The 27,760-nt window shown below is 34.9% G+C and overlaps 1 protein-coding gene across 3 annotated transcripts in view; it reads right to left on the bottom strand.

Moving 5' to 3' along the window:
• Nucleotides 1–7,878: 7,878 nt before the first annotated feature.
• The window catches only part of AGO2 (argonaute RISC catalytic component 2), a 139,125-nt gene continuing 119,243 nt past the window's right edge, over nt 7,879–27,760 (bottom strand). For all 3 annotated transcript variants that reach the window (XM_012541850.3, XM_023496518.2, XM_031947244.1), the window contains 6 exons: nt 22,987–23,077; nt 18,408–18,602; nt 16,124–16,258; nt 13,136–13,237; nt 9,824–10,023; nt 7,879–8,355 (listed from right to left, as the gene is read on the bottom strand). In XM_012541850.3, the coding sequence (XP_012397304.1) occupies nt 8,247–8,355; nt 9,824–10,023; nt 13,136–13,237; nt 16,124–16,258; nt 18,408–18,602; nt 22,987–23,077 (832 nt within the window). In that variant the 3' untranslated portion in view covers nt 7,879–8,246. The remainder of the gene's footprint in view (nt 8,356–9,823; nt 10,024–13,135; nt 13,238–16,123; nt 16,259–18,407; nt 18,603–22,986; nt 23,078–27,760) is intronic.

Consider the following 27,760-nt stretch of genomic DNA (forward strand, 5'->3'; position numbering starts at 1 on the left):
AGAACACAAAGTGGAAAAGGGAAGGAATGATAATGGTACTCTTCTAAGGCCTTGGGAGGAGGTGCTCACTTTCCACCCCATTGAAGCAATGATTCCGATTAGCTGAACACAATATTCAAAATATTAACTCTGCCCCCCACCCAAAGCCCTTAAAACTCACCCCCATTTTCTCCTAAGGTGCAGTTACACTGATAGGCAAATAAATCAATTAGCATTTTTTACATACTGGACAAATAATTATAATCCCCAGTGCTGGGCACAAGGCCTTATGCAAAGGTCTTGGCACATAGTAAGTGCTTGGTAAAATGTTCAATTGAGTAGGTGTCTTGTACATACTGATATTGTATATGGTATTCTAATATTTTACACATAAATAATGAGAAAGGCCAATTTCAGAGTTTCTGATAAGTGGTCTTTCCACAGGCAGACCTTTGCAACAGGCTGACATCTGAATTTGAAAAAAAAAAAAAAAATCCCTATTCAACAAGTAAAAGTATTCGTCTCTACAATTCATCAGCTAGACCTCTTTGGCCTTTTAAGCCACAGAGACAAGAAAACAGATGTTAACATGGATAACTCAAAAAGGCCTTAAAGAGAAAAGCCCAGGGGTCCATGCTAAAAAAGTTACATCATAATCTATATATAATATAGTGCTATGACCATGTTCTAAGACAGGTAAAAGATAAATATACTTTTATATTTAAAAAACACATTCTAAAGACACATCTTTTTCACAATTAAAATGTATGCATATGTGGACAAAATGAGCAATAAAGGCTTGAAAAAAGAATTGGTTTTATGAAAGTAATTTAAGTTAAAAGTATACTTGGGACTCTTTTCCAAAATGTCAACAGAGAATTGAGCTTTAAAACAAAAGAGCTTTCTCTATTCGTCCTTCATTAGATTAGGGCCATGCTATACAAACTTCTTTATGAAGAGATTGCATCTAAATGATCATTCCCAATCCCACAAAATTAGGAGAAAATCATGAAATTCTACCTTATTCCAGCTGATTATAAAAAGGAAGTCTTACTAAAATACTAAGCTAGAATTCAATGCACACATAAATGAGATATTCCTGACAGCAAAGGAGTTTAAGCAAAAGGAAGCCTATTTAGGTTTATTGTAAACAAAAGAATATATACTATTAGCACAGACTTTCTATAGTTTTGTTTCTGAGCATTCAAAGCACCTTAAGGGTACATTCATATTTCAAGATCTGAACTTAAGCCCTAAAGGCCTTTCCCTATATTCCTACCCACCATTCACCCCCATTTCCTACTGCCACCCCCATCCTTTTAAATAAAGAACCCTGTTTCTTAGCAGATTCAGGACAGAAAAATAAAGGAGATTTTTGCTGCTGCAATTTTGATTTGTTTTGAGTAGGGAATAAGGTAAGCTTTTATCATGCAAAATCAATTTGTTTATTAAAAAATTTTTTTGTTTTTACATCTGACTTAAAGGTATAGGTGGAGAGAAGTAGTGAGGGATGACTGAAGATGGGAATAATTGTCAACCTACTCTTAAGTGTGGAAGAGAGAAAAAGTGCTTTTGTGTTTGAAACAGGAAAATGAACCCCAATCAGGAGAGTGCTGGCTGTTTCACAATATTGCCACATGGAAGCCTGAATCCAAACAAACGTGTTAGCCTTCCGAGGGCAGCTGCTCCGATTTCTGGGAGAACAGCTTGGACAGAAAAGGCTTCAACACTATTCATTCCTGCTTTCTGAGGCAGCTAGAGAGATGAGTGCTTACTGAAGGGTCACAGTATGGCACAGGAGTCAGGACTGAATGATCACAATTCAGTCTATTTAGGCAATAATTTGGCTGTTTTCAGTGTTGTTATATTTTTCATGAATTTATTTAAGAAGTCAGAGGTAGCCTTTATCTGCATCTGCTTTCTCTCTAAGAGATATTTGGAAACCACCAACTGTAGTGATTTGGCCAAACCAATACATTCACTTATGACAATTAAATGGCAAAAACATACCCAAAGATGCAGGATTATAAAGAACATAACGGAGTCCATGTCACATCAACATATGTAAAAATAAAAAAAATTTAGAATTCAGAAACCATTTAGATTTCTGAGACATTCCAACACAACTATAAGCTTATCAGTTAACCTCTTAAGAGCTAGAGTAGATATGTAGCTATCAAATCATATGCCATATATGAGCAATACTGTAATTCTGGGATCTCGAGCACCTACAAATTAAATAAAAATCAATTTGAACAGAATGCCAAACCCATAGCTTTTGCTTCTGACTGACTCAAAATAGGTAAAAGAGAGCTGCTCAATTTTTTGTGAACGTTGCTTTCCTATAAAGTTTGACCAAGTGCTTGAAGTGGCTTAAAGAAAATAAGTTTTGCAGCCACAGATAATACTAAAGAAATTATCTTAAAAAAATTTTTTTTTAAACTTATGGAGATGTATTAGAAACAAAGACTGAAAAACATCCTTCTAAAGAAACAAACTAAATCCATCCTTCATAAAATGTCATCAGACAAAAATTGAAGAGAATAAAAGAATTTTAACCCACACAGTTCTAACATCTTAATACTGTAAATGTGGCAGTATCACAAAAACAAAGTACATCAGTGATAGCATTTCTATTTCTGCAATTCATAACATTATATACAATCTTTTTCAAACAGCTACAGCAGATGACAAAGATCTGACACAAGTAAAAAGGAAGTTCTCAAAAAATCAGTGCAATTATTTTGAGTTGAAGGTTTGCTTATAAAACAGACAGCATGTGTGTATTTTGGGGCACATGGAGAAACACCCACAATATAAAAGTCAGACGCATACTGTTTAAATTGAAAAAAATAAGTTATGCCAGCCTAAACAGCCAGTTAAATTACTAGGGAGCAGTTTGCTTTGGGAAGTACCTAAATATAAATGCAAGTTGTATTTTGAAAGGGAGTAGCCTGAAGAGAAGGAAATTTTCGCTTGATGTACATTCCTTGTCTTGTGGGAGAAAGATATAGTTCAGAAGAGATCACATAAAAATTTCTTATGGCTTGTCTAGGCCACTAGAATGGCCCTCTGTATTAAGTCAGTAACCAAACTTTTCCACATATACTCACTAACTGAATTATACCAAATACAGGAAAATGCCCATTTAAATAATCCAATGCTACCATTGAAGAGATCTGAAACTATGACAAGAGTTGAGATCTTAGTCATTATAGCATGAAATAATAAGAGAGAAGAATGAAATTCTGGATTTTGAGATAAAACTTGAATTTTGGCTCTGCTACTTGCTATTGCTGTGACCATGGGGGGAAAAAAAAATCACACACAACTCAAAGTCTTGATATATTTTTTTTTCATTGATAGAATTCTGGGCAGGGAGGAGGAGACACGGGAAGGCAACTGGACTAAATGATGTATAAGTTTCCTTCCAGCTCTAAATCCTATGATAATGTGAGAAATCAAATTATAGGTTATGTGATGCTTAACACCAGACAATATCTAATTGAGCCTCATTAATGTAATGGTAAAAACAAGGAACTAAAATCAGAAGACCTGGGTTTTTCTTCTGGTTCTGCCTTTCACTCACAGTATAACTGATCATATCATTTCCCACTTTGAGGCCATTTTCTCATCTATCAAATAAAAAGATTGACCCAGGTTCTTTCCAATGCTAGACATGACAAATGCTTAAAGAACTCAATGTAATATAACTCAATGAATGTACTGGAAAAGGGGCTGGTCTAATTTAGCATCACTAAGATCAAGCACAGGCAAATATTTCAGAAAGGAAGTTTGAATTACTACAAACTGATGAAAAATTCTCCATGTCTGTTTTGTACTCTATCCTAGCAAAATTACACTCATAAGATTTCCCTTCTTAGAAGTTAAAGGACCTATGCTAAGATAAAATCTGGGATAAAAATTTATATTATAAATAACTTAGGTGCTGTGAAATGGAGTAATTCTTTAGTCAAATCAAACTTGGGTGTTATATTGAAATAAATAGCAATTTTTGCATTTAATTAAAAACTTGCTCGTAAAAAAACAAAAACAACAAAAACCTAGGAACGAAATCCAACAGGTCTCTTGTTATGAATACTCAAAAGCTTGGGTAAACATTAGTAATTATTACTGGCCACAGTTGGGCTCAGATGGTCATAATTTTAAGCCATGTTACCAAAGTGCACATTGAGGCAATGATATAAATGATATTAGCTCTGGGTGCCCTTGTGGGTCTGAGTGGGTGCAAAGTTGCTTTCCAAGGGGATTTGAGTTTCCCCTCAAAAGTGAGTTTGGGAAAGCTATAAAAAAGCAAGGTAATTTTTAATGGAAAAATGGAGACACCACATCCATGAAATCACAATATTACATGCAAAAACATGCCTTTAGATAGAAAGTAACTCATAATCCTGAAATGCCAAGTTAGTTTAACTTTATAAAATATAGTCAAGGGAAATCCAGACTTGCCAAAGACAAATAAGGGATATTTTTGCATGACAAAAGAACTCATCCCCTCATTCCCAACTGGCTCCTTTAAATATGTTTCCCAAGTCTACTTAAGTCTTGGTTTACAGATCATTAACTATAGGTGGTAGGCAGCATTAGGAAAGAACACATTCCTGTAAAGAGCATTACAGTCAGGAGATCTGGACCTGAAGTTTGGCTCTACTACCTACTAGCTGTGTGACCTTGGACAAGTCATTTAACACAGCTTTTTATAGATACAGGTTTCTTCATATGTAATATGGATACAATAATACCTGTCCATATTGATCTCACTAGGTTGTCATGAGGATCAATGAGATGGTTGTGAAAGCACTTCTGTAAACTGTAAAGCACTATATAAGTGTGAGGTATCACCATCATTAATGTGTGTAAATAAGAATGTTTGTAAACCAAAACATTACAAATGTTTAAAAGGAATCTTATTGTGAATATTAAAAACATTTCTATTATGAAACCTTTTTAAAAGCAATCAAATAAACTTTATCTTGTGTGTGTGTGTGTATGTGTGTGTACACATACACACACACTGGGGGTTTTATATCATTGTTCACATACCCAGTTTACTTAAAGTGAGGTACATCTATTTGGAACTGGTAGGGCAAAAAAGCAAAGACAGAATGGGGATGGGGGTGGGAGGGATACATCCTGTTAAGTGAAAAAAGAATCACAAATGATGGGAACAGGGGATATTCACTTTAAGGAAACTGATGGGTGTGCTCACTAGCAACACCACTTTGGGTAAAGCACAGTTCACCTATTCACAATATCTTGGGGTCATTTTATGTATAAACACTACCAGAAATAATTGTTTGGAAAGGAATACCTTTTGGCCACTATGTGAAGAGTTTTACTTTTGAATTTCATCTTCAAAAATTCTATATACAGCCATGAAATTCATTACTAGAGAATTTTTTTCTCCATGGTTTATAGGAGAAATTATTTTAAAAATTTTATATCCCCTCCCTTCCCCCGAAAAAACCCCTAACTGGTGAACTTTTACAAAACAAACTATTACCTGAGACTGTACTAATTAGAGCCATTCTAATTTTGTAAAACCAAAGGATTACAAACATACTGGAGATATTTTGGTCTATTAATGCTTTGAATATTAAAAAGTCTTACAAAAGCAGTTATATAGCACAGACGTATAGAGTAATTCTCAAAGTCCTTTAGGCCCACTTTTAAGAAAATATTATCCCCTTTGAAATATTGACAGGAACAACCTAGAAGAAGTCTCTATGAGTCTGTGCTTGATTAGCAATTACAAATGTACTTTTAGCTTAGAAAGGTATTCCCCCATCCCCCTTTTTGTTGTCCATTTCCCTCAAAATTTCCTTGTAGTTCCTATCAGTGCGAAAAGCAGGTTTCTTCCTAAACCTAATAAACTTCAATAGAGCCCACAGGTACTTTCAGAAAAGGATGGAACTAATTTGATTTTGGTTCCTACCCGTTTGGTACAAGAAAAGATTTTCTCTTTAGGCTCTAACTTAGGTTAAAACTTGAGCCACGAATGAATTTTTACCCCTCTGAAAATAGGTAAAGTGCCACAAACCATTAAAAGGGAAGGAGAATGGCAACATTTCCTGTAGAATCTTCTGAAACATTTTTTTTTATATAAAATGAAAATGATACAGCGAATGACTTAAACAGCAAGATAAGACTAATGCCATTAGAAGATAAGCACACACATACTACACACAAACACACACACGTACATACATAGATATGTAAATAACACTCATCCATTTGTTATTTCAGCCAAAATAACATGGGCAAGGTGTTCATTATAACTTGAAGTGTGGTTAAATCCCCCAAACTCATAGCCAGTAAAAAAAAAAAAAAAAAAAAAAAAAATATATATATATATATATATAGAGAGAGAGAGAGAGAGAGAGAGAGAGAGAGAGAGAGAGAGAGAGAGAACTTAGGAGCCTACACCACAGTCCAGTCCATAGCTCCAAATAAGCTGGTTGCCTGCCATGTTGGCTGGAGGTAAATGTGGTTCAATGGTAGAACAAAATAAGAAAGCTTAATGGGTGAAGAAGCAAAGATTACTTTTCTCCTACGTCTACACATTTAACATAGATCAGTTGCTTTAAAATATAGCATAGGAAAAAAAGCAAATAAGCACAAAACAGTGTTCTTGTTTGTATCCCCTCAAAATTGTCCGTGATATATCGTTATTAGTGCAATGGTTTATACATGTAATAGATGCAAGTGACCCCAGTGTGCAAACCCTGACAGAAATATAAATGCCTCGTACTTATCAATTCTAATGCTTCTCTTCAGAGAATGGCCAAATCTCTCTTACTATTGACTTAATGCATAACAGAGAGATTAATCTTTCTCCACAAGTAAACGGCAATGATTTCCTAGATATTTTACTGCATAGATTCCATGACACTTCCATAATAAAACCAGAAAATCAAACTGCTTTCCTGAACATCAACATCTTTTGGCTTCCCAATAATCAAAAGAATAAATAAATTCCATTTTGTGCTTAAACCCATGGAGAAGGGAGGGCACGTGCCCATCAGAACTGTTCATGGAAAAACACTGCTTGCTGTGTTATGGGCACACTTGTTACTTCTGGAACTGCAGGTTAAACTACCCAACTAATTATATGCCTCTCTGATCTCTGTCACATTAAAGTCAATTGCATATTCCTGTACTCAAACATTAGTATCCACATGATGTTGTGGTTTTCATTTCTAGAATCCAAAATGCTTTTGATATGTTAAAACAGAAAATATGAGGAGCACCCCTTGGCAAATAAAATAACAGCGCCTAACCTATCACATTAATACTGCTAACCATATATAATCTTTTTTTTTTTTAAACATTAAAGACTTAACAGTGAAAAAGGATTGTACTGTATTTATCACCACAGACCCGTATTCTTTAGAGACTTTGGAAAGTAAGTATCACAGTCCTAGAGGACAAATCCTATGACTAGCTGTCGGTACTTTTTTTCTTTTTTTCTTTTTTCCTACAAAATTTTATTAAAATGGCACTTATCTGCCAATTGTTCGGACCTCTTAAAAGTTTTCAACATGTCCTATTTCCGGCAAGAGTTTTGTATTTTAATCTAATAAAAACATCAATAACGCAGGAGAAAAGGAGGCATTGGAGAACAAAGCTCAGAAAATAAATCTGCCATTTGCTTAGTAGAAAGTTGGTTATAAGTTACAATGGGAGCAAACTAGTTTGCCTTTGAAAATAAAAGTAGTGGATGCATACGGAATAGCCAAGGCTTTAAAACCAGAATAGTGTTCTGTGTTTTTGTTCCTTTGTACTCTTTAAGGAAAGTCACAGCTTTTGAATTCCATCAATTTTGTGGTGCATTAGATTGTTCACAAGTAAATTGAATGACAGGTAAAATAAAGTCTGTTTGTGTGTGGTTTTTTTTTTTTGTTTGTTTGTTTTTAAAGCCCTGAGATAATAGCTCTTGAATTAATTTTAGGAAACTTGGGTCTGTTTTCTGAAAAAGCAGCCTATAGATTTTGGCAAACCACATTCCCAACAGTGTCAGGGATGGGAGTGAAAGATGAGGGCAGGGGGAGGGGAGTTTTACAGGTCTGCAGCTCAAAATCCAAGTCTTAATGCAGGGACGGCTTTCTTTCTTGCACATGGAAAAGAACCTAGATGCATCCTGCTCCTTGCTGGCTGTCATGGAAGGGCTGGGCAACAGTTGGTCTGAGTGTAGCTGGTCTCATGTGAATCCAACTCTGTACTAAATCGCTAAACACTAAAACATGTTAAGCAAAGTACATGGTACGCAGCGTGTCCTGATGAACCTGTACTGCTTTCGCAAGTGCTTGGTGATCTCTGCCATTACTCTGACCAGACGTGTGGCTTCCTTCAGCACTAAAGGGGAGGAAACAGATGAACAAACATTCAATCTACTCTGAAAGTGAATTTTCCATAGTGGTAACAAAAACAAATAACAGATGACTTAGTCCTAGGGTCTAGATCTAGTCTTTACTTTGCCACAAATTAAATTTGTTTCCTTGAATTAAGTCAGCTAACCTTGCTAAGCTTCAAGTCTTTTATTTGAAAACTGAGGCAGGGTTAGAATAGATACCCTCTGAGATCCTTTTCTGCTCTTTTATTATGTGATTTTGAATTCTCTAGTCCAAGGCTAGAAAATGAAATTCCCAAAATTGGGCTGTCAAACTCAAAATAGAAAAAGATCCCTACTGGATGGCATAGTAACCTAGAAAACCATAAATTAACACTATCTATATGTTATATTTTACTTTTAATGATTTTGTCAAACATTCCCAATTTTAATCTAGTTTGGTCATTAAGTAGGCTTCTGAGTTTGACATTCCCCACCACCTCAGACTACAAGCAAAACAAAAAACCAATAACAGTAGCAAAAAACCCAACCCCCCCAAAACCCATAGTTAGAAGCACCCCCCCCCCCAACCTAGTTGTATGATGGCCAAGAAAATTAGTGCAGATGTAAGGGTATCAAATTAGGAAAATCTAACTAAAACTAAGGCTTAAGATAAACTTAAAATTATGACATGACATATTGAGTATCAAAAGATTTGAATTGACTTTGCTAAATTTGGAGAATGTTTTTTGCTCAAGATACTTAGTTATTTTAAACTTTATTATGAGTAGACTCTAAGTAGCTAAGTGGTACAGTGAATAGAGTGCAAAGTCTAGAATCAAAAGACTTGTCTTCCTCAGTTCAAATCTGGTCTCAGATAACGTGACACTGAGTAAATCACTTAATCCCATTTGCCTTAGTTTCCTCTGTAAAATGAGGTGGGAAAAAAAATGGCAAACAACTCCAGGATCTTTGCTGTCACAAAGACTTTGGAAATGACTAAAAATGACTGAACAACAACAAATGAGAATATTTCTAACAAGTCAGAACTAAAAGATCATCCAATCCTGCCAATTTATTTAAACAACATGGGAACCATAAGTGCTGGGATGTGAATTTGAGTCTCTTTGATTCCTAATGCAGAATTCTTCCCACTGCACTGCAATTTAATTTTCCAAAAAGAATCCTGAAAAACCCAATTATTTTTTAGGTCACATCCTTCAGATTGTTGATATGAACAAAAAATTGTCAAGCCAAGGAAAAATCCCAGTTTTTAAAAAAGCATATGTTAGGAGATAATTAACAGCCAATCCAAAGAGGAGATGGCAAATCATGGTTTTAAAATAATGCCATTTTTATGAAGAAAAGTCAGTTTTGATCTAGAACTTCTTTATTTACTTCTACCTTATAGCTTAGCCAGTGGTTCTGACAACAACCATAAAGCTTATAGCCCTGGAATACTGCTAACTGAATGAAGAGGAGAATGCTACTTACCTGTCATGTTCTTTATCCACCAAATGATATCTGGCCCTGAAGGCCACCAGGTGCGCATAGTAGGCTGGTGCAGGGATGGACACAGAGCGTGTACAGCGCACATAGGTATGACACAGTTGATAAGTCAAAATTTGTAGTTCATCTGAAGAAAAACGATTGTCATCCCAAAGGACATGATAATGTGAAGGCCTGCTTGTTCCCTAAAGATTAAAAATAGATTTGTCAAGTCAAACTCCAGTTTAAAAATAAACAAAGCAATTGTCTAGGTAAGAAATAATGACCTTAGTGTTATTATATAGTAGGTCAAGAAAACGAATGGGCAGATTCTTTTTTCCTTCACTGTTATTTCCAGCTTTTGGGGAGGAGGCTGGATGAATGGTAGAAATTGGAGGGGAAGGCCACCTAAGCATTCATCCAATTCATAAATCTATATTAGCCAATCTATATCACCTGGTTCAAATATTTGAGGCAATGATCCATTGGATTCTAGATAACTGTTTCCTTCCTTATTTACCAAAACAATTCAGCACCTGGTTAGATCTTCCTTTCTTCCCCAATTCCAGCTTCATGTATGGAGACTCAAAATAAAAGTTAATTTTTCATCTTCAGCTACCCTCCCTAGCTTCATTAACTGTTTCAATTTCAAGGTTATACACCCTCACTCTACAGACTCCTAAGTGCACTAAACAAAATTAAATGAAAATGGGAAATATTTAACAAAATAAATAAAAGTACAATGTAGATAAAATTAATTTGTGGGGTTTTTTTTAAAGTCAATATAAAGTAGCAGGAATCCATTTCCATTTGAGTTTGACACTACTGCTGTATACCAGGGCTCCTTAAACTTTTCCCATTTGCAACCCTTTTTTATCTGAAACATTTTTACATGACCCCTATATATATAGACATATAAAATAGACACAGATAAAATATTTACTGATAAATCATAATTTCATGAACCCTGTATTCAATTCAGTTATGAGACAGTATATAGAGCTAAGACCCACAGTTCAAGAAGCTGGATCTATACTACTCACCCATAAAGGTGGACATGTCCCTTGAGTTCACCATCATCCAAGATTGGACTGCATATGTATAATGTGCAATTCTGAAATTCCTCTCTCTATCATGATCTCTAATTTAATTTATCCAACCATATCCATCTATCTAATCTACCAACCTTTTATTTTACAAGTTCTAAAGAGATTCTATGCTTTTACTGTGAACTTCATTCCATGTTTTTTAACCGGGGGTCCAGCAACTTGTTTTTATATTTTAATCACAGAAAGTTAATTTAATTTGTTACTTTTGCAATTCTATGTATTTTATTTCAGACATTTTTTGAGGGAAGCAATAGAGTTTTCAGGGTCACACAGGTAGTGTCTGAGGCCAGATTTGAACTCAATTTCTCCTAAATCCAGGACCAGTGGTGTCCTACAATTCTATAATTTCTATTATTTTTAAGTCCCTTGTCCTTTTGCCAATCATACACTGCTTAACACCATTCCCCTTCCAATCTCCCTCCCCATCTTATTCTACCTTCTCTGCTCCTTCCTCCCAAAGTGCATCAGAGAACAGCTGGAAAAACTGAGATGTTATCTCATTTTAATTGGGCCATCATTGTGGCACAGTAATCCTTGTATTCTTCCTTAATCACCTTTTCTATGGAAAGTAGCAATTCCATACTTTCACTTTTGCCCTTAACCCACTTATACCATCTTTGAGCTTCTAAAAAGACCTTGACTCCTACTTTACGTGAAGACACCATTTTAGGTACTGATGAAGCAAAGCCAAAAAAGAAACTCTCCCTGACCTCAAAGAGTTTACATTGTTTGGTGGGAAAGAGGAGACTATAATCTGTACACAGGTAAATATAAAAATATATACAAAGTATTTTCAAGAGCAAGAGGGTATTAACACCTGGTTTGAGAGAGATATGTAGGAAGGGCCTCATTTAAGAGGTGGTCCATGAACTGTGATTTGAAGGAGGCTAGGAATTCTATGAGAAGGGAAGAGAGATTACATTCCAGATATAGAGAATTATTTGTGCAAAGGTAGGAAGTGGGAAATGGAACATCTTCTATGAGGAGCAATTAGCAGGCTAATTAGATTAATATAGTATAAGTAAAGGCGAGTAATATGAAGAAAGACCTAGAAAAGGCATATGGGCAATAGACTGTGAAACGCTTTAAATGTCAGACCTAGAAATTTATGTTTTCCTAGTGGCAATAAGGAGACATCCGTCTATCCATTCAGGTATTCATCTATCTATCTGTACAAAAGGCATGACTAGATCTGTGTTTTGGTAATATCAGCTTGGAAACATTCTATGACAAATGCTTAAAGAACTCTTAACATAATATGAACTATCATTTTATTGGAATTATGTAGCAGATGGAGAAGAGAGGGGAGGAACAGGAAATAAGAATTCCATATCATAATATCCAAGCAAGAGGTAATGAGCATCTAGAAAAAACTTGAGAAGACTCAGCAATTAGTTTGATCAGGTGATTAAGTGGTTAAAGCCCTGGGTCTGGAGTCAAGAGAAGACCTAAATTCAAAGATGTACTTGATACTAACTAACTGTGAGAGCCTAGATAAGTCACTAAATCCTATTTGCCTTAATTTTTTCATCTGTAAAATGAGCCGGAGAAGGCAATGGCAAATCACATCAGTATTTTTGCCAAGAAAACCCCAGGACCAGTACCAGTATGCTAGGATCCACAAGGGAAAAGCTGGACACAACTGACTGAACAAAAAAACAAGATCCATCATTTAATAATGACTTATTAAGTTCTCATTTAATAATAAACAAACAGCTCAGTAACGTTGGACTCTTTGCGATTTTCTTGGCAAAAAGATACTGGAGTGGCTTGCCATTTCCTTCTCTATTTCACTTTACAGACAAGGAAACAGAGGCAAACAGGGTTAACTGACTTGCCCAGGGCCAAGGGTCACACAGCTAGTGAAGTATCTGAAGCCATACTGAACTTTGGTCTTCCTGACTTCAGACCCAGTGTTCTACCCATTGAGCCACCTACCTGCCCCAAACGTTAATTACCTAATGTGTGCCAGGCAATGTGCTAAATGCTGAGGAGACCAGGAAAGATAAAGATAGCACCTACCTTCAATGAAGGACCTCACAATCTAATGAGGAAAACATATGAAAATAACATCTGTAATCATCTCATATGGTGTAGACATTCAACAATCATTTGACTAGGGAATTCTACAATTAAGCCAGAGTTGCCACATATAAGTGATCACGATTAAACATTATAGTTCAGGTCACGCAGAAATGTTTGACCCTACCTGAATACCAGCATGGCTGCACAGGTAAAAATCAAATTCAGATGGGTGGGTAATTTTGGTGTCTACTGTTGTCCCTGCTGGAATATTTCCACTCTTTCCAACCTATAGTAAGAGAGAAGTAATATTAAATAATACAAATGGACAGAGTTAAATTACACATTAAAAAACAACTTTTCTAGAACATACTAAATTATAATGAATTCTGATATCAAATACTTTACTTATAAAGACTTCCAAACAAAAACCAAGCAGACTATGATTACAGTTATTTTTTTAGGATTTCTTAGAAAAGCTCAGTACGCTTTTGTATGCTACTACAATTTATATGTAAGAAATCCACTGCAGCAGTCCTATCATTAGGGTAATTTTTAATTTGCTGTGCTAGTTTACAAAATTCTACCTTAGGATGGAAAACTGTAAAAATATCAAACTTGCTTGGTCTCTCAATGCCTAAGGTTTTTTTTTTGTTTGTTTTTTTTTTTTTTGGGGGGGGGGGGGGGGGGGGGGGGGGGGGGGGGGGGGGGTTTAAGTGAGCTGCCCAGGGTCACACAGCCAGGAAATGTTAAGTGACTGGGGCCAAATTTGAACTCAGGTCCTCTTGACTTCAGGACTAGTGCTCTATCCACTACACTAACTATAATAATATAATATTATCCTTTTGAGATGATATTTTTGAGATGAGTAATGATACAATTAAGAACAGATTTCTTTCAAGATCTTAGGATCTCTAAAAGGTATTACAATACTATTGATGGAGTAACAATGATAATGAGCTTAAGAGCAAGCAAGCCTATTTAAGCAGAGGAAAATGAAAAAAAAAAGTACAATACAAGTAAATACAGGGAGAGGAATTAAAGAAACTTTAATTTAGATTCAAATTTTAAAATTTTCAACTTGAGATATATAGAGTGGTACAAAATGTTGGAATCACATCAGAACTTTCCATTTCTCCCCATTGAGACAGTAAAAATGTTTTGTTCAGTTATTCCTTCAAAATATGCCTACCCCTGAAATATGTCAATAGCTTTATAATTTGGGCACCTTCCTCAAAATCTTTTACCACTCAAATCCATACATTACATCATTATTAGATTGTGCCTTCCTAAAATATTGTTCTGTACAAAACCTCCAACTGCTGTATATTGTATAGATTAAGTTACAAAGTATTCTTTAAAGAAATAACCAACTTAAGTAACTAGAAGAATATACAGTGTTCATGGTTAGGTTTTAACAATAAAATAACAATAAAAATAATAAAAAAAAATAAAAATGACAATACTAACATGTTTTCATTTTTAATATTAATAAAATGAGCTATCCAAATGGAAAGGGATTCCCTAAAGATGGCAAGGTTCTTCAGATGTTCCTCTTTACATCTGACAATGTACAGTGCTAGGAACAATGCACAGGCCACTAAATGAGATTCCAATTCACTTATGAGTTTGGCCTAGAAATCCATACAAGAACAAATCAAGTAAATGAAGAGCTCCTATTGCTTAGACTGCAATATTTAGTTGGAAGGACAGCTGTATAAACTAGTCTATAACTTTGGATCGAATGTGAATAGATAATGAGTTGGGCCCAGACCTAAAATAGGAAATGAGTAGTCTGGATTCCACACAGGTAACTGAATAATGCTTTCAAAGATCACAAGCTTCTCCACAAACCTGAAATTAAAATTCATATCAGCAATATTTTATGTGAAATAGTACATTCATGTGTGTAATTAAAGCTGACAAAGGACTGTACTTGTATAAAGGCAGAAGAAACTGAGGCACAGAGACGAAGTGACTAGTTTCTTTAACCAAACAGCCAAGTTTCAAAGCTAGTCCTTTTAACTTGAAATTCGATTGCTCTAACCACTATACCATTAGAGTAGTAAATATCATAACTTGTAAAGGGCTGAAACTCTGAGCAGATGCACTTGGACAACTGAGTACTTAAGGCTAACTTATTGGACAATACTCTATTAGCATATGCTTGGAAAATGGTCCGCTATTCTGTGCTGGTTCGATCTGTTGGTGTACACAGAGAATTTGAGGAGGGATTAGCGGATGGAGTAAGACTAGCCAGAGTCACTTTTGGGGGGCAAAAGAAGAGAAAGAAGGTGTGGAGACTACTGTGTTCATTCCCTTCAATTTTACCCTTAAGACCAAGGACTTTTTGCTTATCCTGACTCCAGCTGATTCTAAGGCATCCAGGGTGCTAACTTGGTCTTCACAATAACTATGAAACTTTCCTCCTAAATGCCTAAATTACCTCCTTTCTGCTTAAATGCCATGTTTTGTTAAAGAGTCAATCAACTGCTTTTAGCCGATTTATATGCACCTGTGAAATGACCTATACTGCCAACATTATAAACTCAATAGTAAAAGAGCATTTTAAAAGAAATATGTCAGTGCATAGCACTTATTAAATAATTAATAACAGGCTCAGCCAGGAGTTCCCATATAGTGAGCCATAAGACTGATAATATGGAGCACAAGCGGCATTAGTATTTAAGTTGTAACATTTAACAGTCCTATGAAACCATAGGCCTAATTGATCTTGAGAGCTTTCAGACATAAGTAAAAATCCAACACAAATTGGCATTAGCCTTCTACTTCAACAGGTTTTCTAAACTGATGAATCCTAACCCATCCCAACGCTCTCTAGTTTTTAAAGGTCAGATTTTTGGCAAGTAGATAAACAGAACTCATTTAGTAATAACCTATGATAATAGTTGTGCTTCAATGAAATAGAAAGAAAAAAAAAGTCCATTCTGTGCAGGAATGGTACACAGCCTAAGAGTAGGGCAGAGGTATAAGTGATAAGTATGCCATTAATTTGGGGAATGAAGATAAGGGAAGGATAGGTATTAAAAAAAAAATCTGGAAACTGTATGAAATTATTGATGATTCACATTTCCTAAATTTTATACTTTTGGGAAAACTGATTTATCTTTATATGATGATGCCAATTCTTCACTCATGGATTGCTGTAACTTACCCGTTCATTTTTGTCGGTACAGAAAAGCCTGGTGTGGTGCCTTTTCTGAACAACAATAAATGTAATTCCAGGCTGGTAATCTTTTTCTAGTTTAATACATGCCTCTCGGATGGCCAACAGCTCATGATGAAGAACCTAAGTAAAATAGAAAAAAAAGGTCAGAATTGGGAATTATTGAGCTTTTTAAATGACTCTTAGAACCCATACCAAATCCTTTAATAATGTTAATTCGAACTTCAAGAAAAAAAAAACAAACCTGCTGTACAGGTGAAGTCAATTTTGAATTAAAGAATTGACAATGAAAAATGGGAAAAGCATAATAGAAATAATATCAATATAAATTATAACAATTTCATATTGAAGTTTTAAAATAAATCCACTGCCACCAGAAAGTGCCTTAGTCAGCAAATAGAAACACATGGCTTATTTGCCAGACAGAAAGTACAGCCAAAAGCAACAATGGCTTACAATACAAACTCCTCTGTAAGATAGTGAAGATTATGGGGAACATTATCTCATGAAGCAAGAGAAGCAATGAAGGGTAAACCCAATTTAAAAATAAAAAAATCTTCAGAAGATTTTCAATGAAAGTCATTACTAGACATTTGTGAGCCCAAAATGGGAGTACAACAAACAGAAGAAAAATGGAAAAGAGCCACAAAGATTAGTAAACCATTTTTCATTATTCAGGACAATGGAACTACCCGACTGGGAATTTCTAATAGCATAGTTCAAGTTATATTTACAGGGGAGATATAACTGGTAATGTAGGGAGAACAAAGCCAGAAAAGGCAGCTTGATTGGACAAAGTGTATATGACAATATCTGGGCTGGACTAATTAGTCAAAACATGGGAATTCCCTCTCTAAGGTTACCAATGTTATTTAAATCATTAAATTCAACGGCCTTGTCTCAATCCTCATCCTAATCGAACCTTCCAATACTGTTTCCTCCAGGATATTTTCTCTTTCCCTGGTTTCTACTTTCTTCTTGATATTCTCTTTCTTGGTGACTATTTGCTTCTGTGGACTCAAAAATACAAACTTTATGCAAATAGATTTCAAATTTTTTTTCTGCTGTAATTCTGCCAGAGCAACAGATCAATATTGTCATACAGACATTTCTATTTGGATCTCAAACCAGGAATTTTCCAAAACTAATCATTCAATAGTGCTTTCAAACTCAAATGAAGCAATGAGGCAATGAAGAATACGGAAAGGGCCTTGAACTAATGCAATTCTTAATACTCACCAACCAAATCACTCTTAGGAGAGATGTTAAAATTATGATTGCATCTGACTCTCATTAGATCAGATTCTGTTACCCCAATTTTAGAGAGAGATCTTAATGCAATCTCAAATCCCAAATATCCAAAACTGAACTCATCATATAACGTATTGGAAATATTGGAAGAGATACCTTACTTGTTTGGCCCTAGGGTGATGACTTTTTGCCAAAACAACTATTCAAACCTATAAGCTTATAAAGGGGCAGTGATCAACATTAATGGTCGAGTTATGTTCTAAAGATTACATTTTAGGAAGGATACTGATTCATTGGACAGCATCTAGAAGAGCAAACATAATGGTGAAGGAACTCTCAACTTTTTTCATTTAGAAAATGAAGTTTGAAAACAAGTTTTTCCATTTAGAATAATTTCATGATATCTCCCTCATGGGGGGAAGAAGAGAAAACTTGTAAAACTCTTAATTTGTATAAGAATGAGAATAAACATCACTGGGAAGGGGTGAAGACCATTGGCTTATCTGTACTCTAAGGACCAGTAGTCCCAAATAAAAGATAAAGTTGAATATCATGAAGGATGAAGAGACCTTAAAGTAAGCAGGTTTGTTTGCCTGGGTTCCAAAGAAAAGAGTCTAAAAGGAGTAAATAAAAAATGGAATATTACTATCTATGATGTCCAGTTCTATGATTTACTAAGCTTTGTGATTACAGGGAAACCATGTAACTTCTACATCTCTAAGCATCTAAGCAAGAATAAATGGGGACAATGATACCTATAATAAAAACTTAACAGCATGAAGAGAAAAGCATTTTACAAACATTCAAATGCTACGAGGGATTCTTAACCACTTAACCAGTGTCCATGAATTTTGTTTAAACGAATGTTTTTTTGTTTAAAAGAATCCTTGTGACAGAGGAATGTGTAATAATGATAAAAATAAGGCAAAGACAAACTATACTAATCATTATCAAATCAGTCATAAAAATTCAATGGAAAAAAATGAAGATTGAAAGAGTGTAGAAGAAAAATTATCCCAACCTGCTGAAATTGACCCTCAGAAACACCATCCCTATAGAAGATGATGCGAGTTGGTTTGAAGCGTGTTGATTTATAGAATTGAATAAGAAGTTCTCGGACCATTGCAGCCAAATCTTGGATGATTTCTTGCCGATGCTGCTGAACACGCACTGTTGCACAATAACGATTGGGGTGGGCATCCATGCTCCCTACAACCTGTTGAAAAACAAGAGTTCAGATTTCTTTAAACTGTCTTGCATAAAAAAAAAAAAAGTCCCAATAAAGGAGACTAACTTTATGCTGTTAATAAAAGATTATTGTCACATATTTTACAAGAAATCATTAGATCATAATTTTGAAAAGGGGCTTCGATATCATCTATACCAGCTTCCCCACCAGTGGAAAAACTTAACCTTTGCTTTTGAACTTCACATTTCATTGTTCACAATGAATGTTAAATTAAAAATTAAAAAAAAAATTCTAAAACAGAGAGATTTCTCTAAGTAATAAATTATGCTCCCCAAGCAAACCTCCCCTGCCCTACCCTACCCAAGAATGATAGATCATTGCAAGGGAAAGAAATTTTTTTAGGTATTTGAGCACATCTGTATAAACCACTTCAGAAAGATGAGAGCTTTATTTGCTATTAAGCACACACAGAGGGAAAGGAAAAAGAATATTTGAGGGTCAGAATTTAATCTCATAGTCAGATAAAGTAACCATTTACTTTTTCTTCATTGCTGACTAGATATGATAAATTTATACATGTAGGCAGTAATGAGGTGAGGGGAGGGGAGGTGTTTGTGATTTCATTAGTAAACTCTCTCTGATGATGGAAACCAGCAATTTATTAGTAATTTCAAGCAGAAAAGATGTCTAGCCTTAAATTTCCTAAGGGCACTGTTCAGGTCACATATTCAGCAAATATAACAGAGGCTGTCCTTGAATCCAGGTCTTCTTGACCCCAAAGCTTACATGCTACCTTTCTATTTATTAATTTTTAAGAGCTATTCAGGAAAAAGAAAATCTTATTATATAATACAAAGTAATAACCAACAAATACAGAGAAATAGAACAACTTTTAGATATGTCTTTTGCTTTTCACCTAAAACTTCCCTAACAAAATTTGGGTTTTAATTACATCTTTTCAGAAAAATCTTCCAAAGTCGGTTTGAATCAGGTTTTTTTTTTTTTTTTTTTTTGGCTTATTTCCAGGTGATAATGAGATAATCTACAGGGCTTATTTATCAGGTTCTCCAAATTCAAACTTGAAAAAGAAAATCTGTTAATTTTAACTCATTAGCGCCTATTAAAAAGCAATTACTCAAGGTTAAAAAATAAAAGTTTGAGGCTCAAATTGCTCACGTTGAGATGAATATAATGCCACTACATTTAAAAAACCCATTTCAAAAAACTCTGAATCGGGAAGGAGGCCAAAATCATATTTTTCCCATATTATCAAAAATCTGAATTTAACTATAATAATACCCCAAAATATAACAACCAACAATAATTTTGTAGCTATATATCTCCAAAATTTCTGCCTATTAAAAAATAAAATAAAATTAGGACTCAGAGAAGCAGCATTGCATAATGAAAACAGAAGCACTTTTAAGATTTAGGCGCTAAGAATGTTTGTGGCAGCCTCTTTGTAGTGGCCAGAAAGTGCAAACTGGGTGGATGCCCATCATTTGGAGAATGGCTGAATAAACTGTGGTATATGAATATTATAGAATATTATTGTTCTGCAAGAAATGACCAGCAGGATGATTTCAGAAAGGCCTGGAGGGACTTACATGAACTGATGCTGAGTGAAATGAGCAGGACCAGAAGATCATTATATACTTCAACAACAATACTATATGATGATCAATTCTGATGGATGTGGCCCTCTTCAACAATGAGATGAACCAAATCAGTTACAATAGAACAGTAATGAGTTGAACCAGCTACACCCAATGAAAGAACTCTGGGAAGAGAGTATGAACCACTTCATAGAATTCCCAATTCCTATATTTTTGTTCACCTGCATTTTTGATTTCCTTCACAGGTAAATTGTACGCTATTTCAAAGTCTTTCAAAGATTCTTTTTGTACAGCAAAATAACTGTATGGACATGTATATATATAATACTTTAACATATTTAACATGCATTGGTCAACCTGCCATCTGGGTGAAGGGGTGGAGGGAAGGAAGGAAAAAGTTGGAACAAAGGGATTTGCAATAGTCAATGCTGAAAAATTACCCATGCATGTCTTGTAAATAAAAAGAAAAAAAAGATTTAGGTGCTAGTCCTAGTTCTACTCGCAAAACTTAATGGCTAACCCTTGCCCAAATTATTGTTTCTAGACTTTGTCCTATTGTTGTTCAGTTGTTTTCAACTGTGTCCAACTCTTTGTGACACCATTTGGGGTTTTCCTGGCAAAGAAATTGTAGTGATTTGTCATTCTTCTCCAGCTCATTTTATAGCTAAGTAAGTCACTTAACTTGTCCAGGGCCATAAAGCTAGTACATATCTACAACTATATTTGAACTTTTACTTCTGTAACTAGCTATCTATCTTATTTCTACATCACTTCAGGTCTTCAAATAGAGGTTGGATGATATTTGTGATAGAGGCAGATTGTAGAAATAACTAAGACATGAATTAGAGAAACTGACTTCTAAGGGATCTTCAAATTTGAGATTTTTCTGGTTAGATGATAAAACTTAGGCTTGGTAGAATACTCTGAAGTATCTGTCCTGTGAGCATTGGAATTCAATGTGTTAATTTTAAAGTATATATAATTCACACTCAAATGATAGTCCTATGAATTGGATACCACCATTGTCATTTTATAGAAAATGAGTTGAGAATGGTAGGTCATGACATGCAGCACATGGCTAGTTAGACCAAGGCACATTCATTTCAAAGACAAACTTTATCCACAAAAAGGCACATTGGAAAGAATTGAGATTAGAAAACTAAGTTCATACGACCTTATACCCATCAGACTGGCAAGAATGACAGGAAAAGATAATGCTGAATTTTGGAGGGGATCTGGGAAAACTGGAATACTAATTCATTGTTGGTGGAGTTGTGAGTTTTGGAGAATAATTTGGAACTATGCCCAAAGGGCTATAAAATTGTGCATCCATCATTTTCCCTACTAGGGCTACATCCCTAGTACCTTCATATAAGAAGGTAAAGAATCCATATGTGCAACAATGTTTGCAACAGTTCTTTTTTGTAGTAGCAAAGAATTGGAAATAGAGTAGTTGCCCCTCAATTGGGGAATGACTGAATAAATTATGGCAAATGAATGTAATGGAATATTATTGTTCCATAACAAATGGTGAACACAGGATGAAAAGCCTGGAAAGACTTGCAAGAAATGATGCTAAGTGAATTGAGCAAAATTAAAACCAGACTGTATATGGTAATAGCACGATTGTGTGATGATCAACTAGGTTAGACTTAGCTCTTCTCAGCAAATCAGTGACCTAACGCAATTCCAATAAATTTTGCATGGGAAATGCCATCCTCATCTATAGAGAGAATTATATAGACAATGCAGATTGAAGATATTATTTTAACCTTTTTTGTTTGTTTGCTTTTTCTGTCTTATGGTTTTCCCCTCTTGATCTGATTTTTCTTTTGCAACATGACTAATACAGAAAAGTTTTAAATAATTGTTTATGTATAACTTTACTGTCTTGGGGAGGTGGAAAATAAGAAAGGGAAGAAGAAAGGAAAATTGGGAACTCAGAAGAATCTTACAAAAATGAAATGTTGAACGCTACCTTTAAATGTAATTGGAAAAATACAATACTACTGAATTTTTAAAAAAAATCCAAAGAAATCAAACGTCAGGGCAGCAAGATGGCACAGTAAATAAAGCAACAGCCCTAGTGTCAGGAGGACCAGAGTTCAAATCCAGCTTCAGATACTAAATACTATGTGACCCTCATGCAAAGGAGTGAAGAAGGGAGGGAAGGAGGAAGAAAGAAAAGAAGGGAGAAAAAGAGGCAGGGAAGCTAGAGTCAAACCTCATACTAGGAATCTTCCATGTTTGGGGAAGGAATTCATGTTTTAAAATATATAAATTGAGTCAATTTCAAAGTAACATATTGTGTTTGTGATTTCTGACCAGTAAAAGTATAAAAACAGAGAATTTGGGTACTGGAAGGATATTTAGTAGACATCTAATAAATGTAATATCTTAGTCCCCACTGCAAAGAAACTATGAAACTACAAAAACTATATTGGCCTAAATAGCAGCCACATCATTAAAAAGAGTCTTTCCTGAAAGGAAAGCAAAATTATATAGGAGTATTGGTCCATGAATGTGCTAATAAAGAAAAATATGTATTTACAGTGAGTTTAAAAATAATTCTTTTAATTAAAATAAAGTTTTCTCATCATAGATGTTTCTATTTTTTATGATCTTTCAGAATTTTGTGTAATTATGGGTCCCATTTGGAATATGGTGTGTTGAGACACAACTGGAAAGTTACAGAGAGCAATGTAATAGGCACAACAAAAGTAGTACAAGGATGTTAAAGGAAATTTCTTTAACTGAGAGGTGAAAAGAAAAAAATATATATATAAGTGACTTACTGCGGCAATAGAAGGCTTTTTTCCATCTCCTGCTGGGGGGTGAGTGACATCTGCACCCAAAAAGATGACAGGCTGCTGAAATACTGGAGGCCTAATGAAAACAATATTATATTCTTAAAATAAACTGTAAAATACACATCTAAATTGTCTGACCATACCTACTGTTATTATGGCACTAGAAGACTGCTTTTTTCAGGTTATTACTTGCATCTACAAAATTCACCTGGAGAGATTCCCGAGTACTAAGAAGAATCTGCACTATAGTCCCTGCAAGTACATCTGTTCTGTGGCATATTCAAGACTCCTCAGGAAATTCCTGCTCCAGCCATGGATCAATACATTTTCCTCTCTCAACTAAATCAAGATATGGAACATCTGGTTTTCAAAAGAAAAACCAACGAACCAACACCTCATTTATAGGTACCTCACGGTAGCTAGGAGCTTTATAACTCTCACTTTGTTTGAGTATCACTAGGAAGTCAAGATTACAAGTGCTTCTCCCCATTTTAAAGATCAGGAAACTGAGGTTCAAAGAATGTTACTTATTTGGAAAAGAATGAAAAGATCATATATAGTCAAAAGTGAAATGTAGCCTTGACCCCCGATTTTTTGACCCACAGTTTATTTTCTTACCATTGGACCATAGTTGGACCCTATTTCCAAAGTTTTAGTAACCTATGTCTATATTCAGCCTAAGACCTGGTTTAAATCATTAGCCACAGATGAAGCTATTTTTGTCTCTGCCCAAACTCAATTCAATATTCATCATACTTAATGGCTGCATCATTTCAGATCTTGGGGCCTACCCTTCCTGTTTTGGTGAAATAGTTATTCTTCAAGACCACCCCCAGTAAAACACAGTAATGCTTGTATGAAATGATGCAAAGCAAAGAGTGTAGAACTATGAAAACAATGTACACAATAACTAATAATATAAATGAAAGCAACAACACTTGTAATGACTATCTTTATTCTAAAAAACAGACAATAAAACATAATTCCCTACTCTCAGCAGAGATGGAGAATTATAGAAACAGAAACATATGTTTTATTAGCCAACTTTGAGGCAGTAATTGTAAAGGTCTTAGTACAATATCTGGCATATACTAGATGATTAATAAATGCTTGTCCCTGTTCCTCCTGAATAACTAGTTTTCTTCGACACAAGAAAGGGCTCACTGAGAAATTACTATGATGTATAAAAGAAGATACATCAATGAAACATGGAGGGGAAAGATATATAGAAATTATAATGATCCTAGGAAGAGTAATACTATACAAAGAAAAGAGAGCTAGACTTGGTTCCAATTCAGGCTCTGATACATAACCAGTTAGGTTAATCTGGGTGAATAATTTAACTTCTTTAAAGCTCAGTTGCCTCATGGATAAAATTAGGACAATGATTACACTTATAACGTGATTATGGAGAAAAGTGATTTATAAAACCTTAAAGTACTATAGAAACTATGGTACAATATTATGATTATTCCATAATAAACAGACCCCAAAGTATTAGCTAAATTAGCATATCATTTAAAATTGAACTGAATACAGTTCTATGAAATGATTGTTTAGGGCAGTTTTGCTACTTGCATTTAAGAAGAATTTTTTAAAAAGTTTAATAGAATTTCAGATAGTAGTACGACAGAAAGTAAAGCCTAATCTCTGTTAATTACAATGTACCAATACTATTTATTGTTAATACCTATTCTAAATTCTAGGAAATAATGTATCTAACACAATAGTGTCAAAGCTTTATGAAGAATCTGAATCATTCTTTCCATTAAATAATTTCATTATATCCTTAGTAATGATTGCTTTTTAAAGCTGAGTCCTCTGAAGTTGTTATTGTTTGTTTTTAGTCATTCAGTCCCGTCTTTCTATTCTTGATTCTGTATGGGGTTTTCTTGGCAAAGTTACCAGAGTAGTTTGCCATTTCTTTCTCCACCGAATTAAGACAAACAAAGGTTAAGTGACTTACTATGTCACACAGCCATTAAGTGTCTGAGGTCACAACGCCTTCCTGACTTCAGCTCAGCATTCTATTCACTAAGCTACCTGGCGGCCTCACATCCCCTGATCATCTCAGAGCAAAGCTTTCTTATCCTTTTTTGTAACACGGACCTCCTTGGCTGTCTGGTAAAGTCTACAAACACCTTCTCAGAATAATATTTTTAAATGCATAAAATAAAACACCTACAATTCAAAAGGCTATCAAAATTTTCCCATAGTTATGCGACTCTTGACAATACAAAACAATCTAAAGAGCCCATTAAAAAGATATTTCCAAACCTTATTGGTCATTACCTTCTTGTAATGGGTCATGGCCACTTAAAAAAAAAAAATCATTTGTATAGAAGGGTATTTTACCTAACACATTCATCTAAGGAATACATGGTGTATGAAAACAAGAACCTTTTCTTTTTCTTATATTCCTATATTAATTCCATAAAATGAAGATGCTCCCCAAGTTTTGAAAAAAAAAAAAAACAAACAGTTCATTCAGTCACAATGATTATATTCTGCACAGCATAGCAGGAAGAAGAGGAAAATGAGTTCTATGTCTATGCAACACGTTTCCCACACATTAATCATGTGTCCTGACAACTGCTCTTGGTTCAGCTGAAATTCAGTCAAGTAAAAACTGCTTATCTGCGTAAGACAGGAAGCTGGCTCAGTTTGGAAGTAGAGTGATGACTGCAGATATAGTCAGCAGATTAATTCAAATGAAGAGCCATCATAGGTTTTTATATTTAATAGACTCCATGGATTAATTTGAAACCATCTTGGAATACAATCTTTGAATGCAATCAAAAGTGAGGCTTCTTTTTTGCAGGGGTGGGGGGAGGAAAAGATTATGAGCTTTGGCTAGAGTTGTAAATATGAAAAAATTATTTTTCTCTATGTATATGTGAGTTATTTTTGTGAAAGAGAGAAAGGAGAGATAAACACAAAGAGGGGGAAGAATAGAGGGAAGTGGAGGAATCACACAGAGATGGTTTTGAAAAATGTGTTGGATTTTTTTATATCAATATCATAATTTTTCAGTTGCAAAAAAATCGACACAAATCAGGTTCTTCTAACAGATTAACTGACATTATGGAAGATGAATTCTATTTTCTTTCTAGAGCACTTAATAAACCCTCAAATTATTTAATTCCATTAACTTTCTTCAACCTGGTGGGTTACCATTTTATAGGAGCATAAGGAGATGTAAGGCGGAAAGGACCTCTCACAGTGCAATCCTCTTATAAGATAGAGACAGTAACTAAAACCCCAAGAGGCTGTTGTTTGCCTGCAGTCCTATGACTCCAAAGGCGCTGAACACTCCTACTACACAGGTATATCAGAGAAGAAAATTTAGTCCAGTCTTGACTGCAAAATGAGCAACTTGTACACAGAGAGAAGCTGTACTCTTAGGAACAAAGGACTATGGTCCAGTTTGCTAACAAAGATCCATCAGTTTTTTATGATTTAAATCACTACCCAACTCAAGATTTTGATTTCCTCCTTTGGAATATAAAGTGTTAATAAGAGAAATGCAAATGTAAACAACTCTAAGATATCATACCCATCAGATTGATTAACATGATAGAAAAAAGAATATGATATATACTGAAGGGGAATGTGGAAAAATAGGAAACTGTTTAGTATTGTGAACTGGTCCAACCATTCTGGAGTACAATTTGGAACTATGCCCAAAAGTCTCTAAAACAACAATACCATTATTAGGAATGTATCCCAAAGAAACAAAGGAAAAGGACATGTGTGTGTGTATGTGTGTGTGTATACACACACACACACATACACACACATATATAAATTTTTAGCAGCTCTTTTTATGATAACAAAGAATTGGAATATCCAGGGGATGTCCATTAATAGGTGTAAAGTGAAGACTGAAGCATTTTTTTCCCTTTATTTTTCTAGGTTGTTTTTTTTGGGGGGGGTGGGGGTGGGGAGGCATGTGGCTAATGTGGAAATGTTTGCATGACTTCATATGTATAATACGTATTTTATTTCTTGTCATCTCATGGGATAAGGGAGGGTATGGAGAAAGAATCTGGAGCTCATAAAATGATATACATTGAATTTTTAAAAAAGAAAATGAAATGATGGGATGGTATCATGTCTAAAGTCTCTTTCAACTCTAAAATTCTATGACTCTGCCTATTTAAAAAAATCTTTGAATATTAAGGCTTCTTGGTCTTGGTCATTCAAGGGTTAGCAACTTTTAAGGCAAGTATTAAATCATTCTGAACCACAATAGTCTGGTCGAGCCTTGCCCTCAAACATCTAGGCTTCATACCAAAGCCCAGGAAGAATGGGAGAGAGGAATGCTATAGCTCATCTTTTTTCCCCAGTTAAAATGTAGAACAATCATCTTAGTAATGAGACAGAAGTTTGCCTATGTTCTTACATTAAATTATTTCCACCTGGTACATTACAGAATCAGTATTTTAAAGATGGAAAGGACCTTAGAGATCATCTTATGTAATATCCTTCCTTAACAGATAAGAAAATTTGAGCAAGAGTTTTAAATAACTTACTAGCTAGTAACAGGGCTGACTTTAGAGCTTAGTTCTCCCAATTCCCCTTTCTTTCACATTTGACCCTCAAAATCATATTTATTCTCAGCAATCAGATGGCAAAGTAGATAATAGGGGGCATGGAATCCGGAAGTTCCGAGTTAAAATCAAGCCCCAGACACTTCCTAGCTGTGTGACTTTGGCTATGACATGTAACTTCTGATTACTTGGTTTTTTTCAACTGT

This window comes from Sarcophilus harrisii, chromosome 1, assembly GCF_902635505.1.
Source record: "Sarcophilus harrisii chromosome 1, mSarHar1.11, whole genome shotgun sequence".
NCBI lineage: Eukaryota > Metazoa > Chordata > Mammalia > Dasyuromorphia > Dasyuridae > Sarcophilus > Sarcophilus harrisii.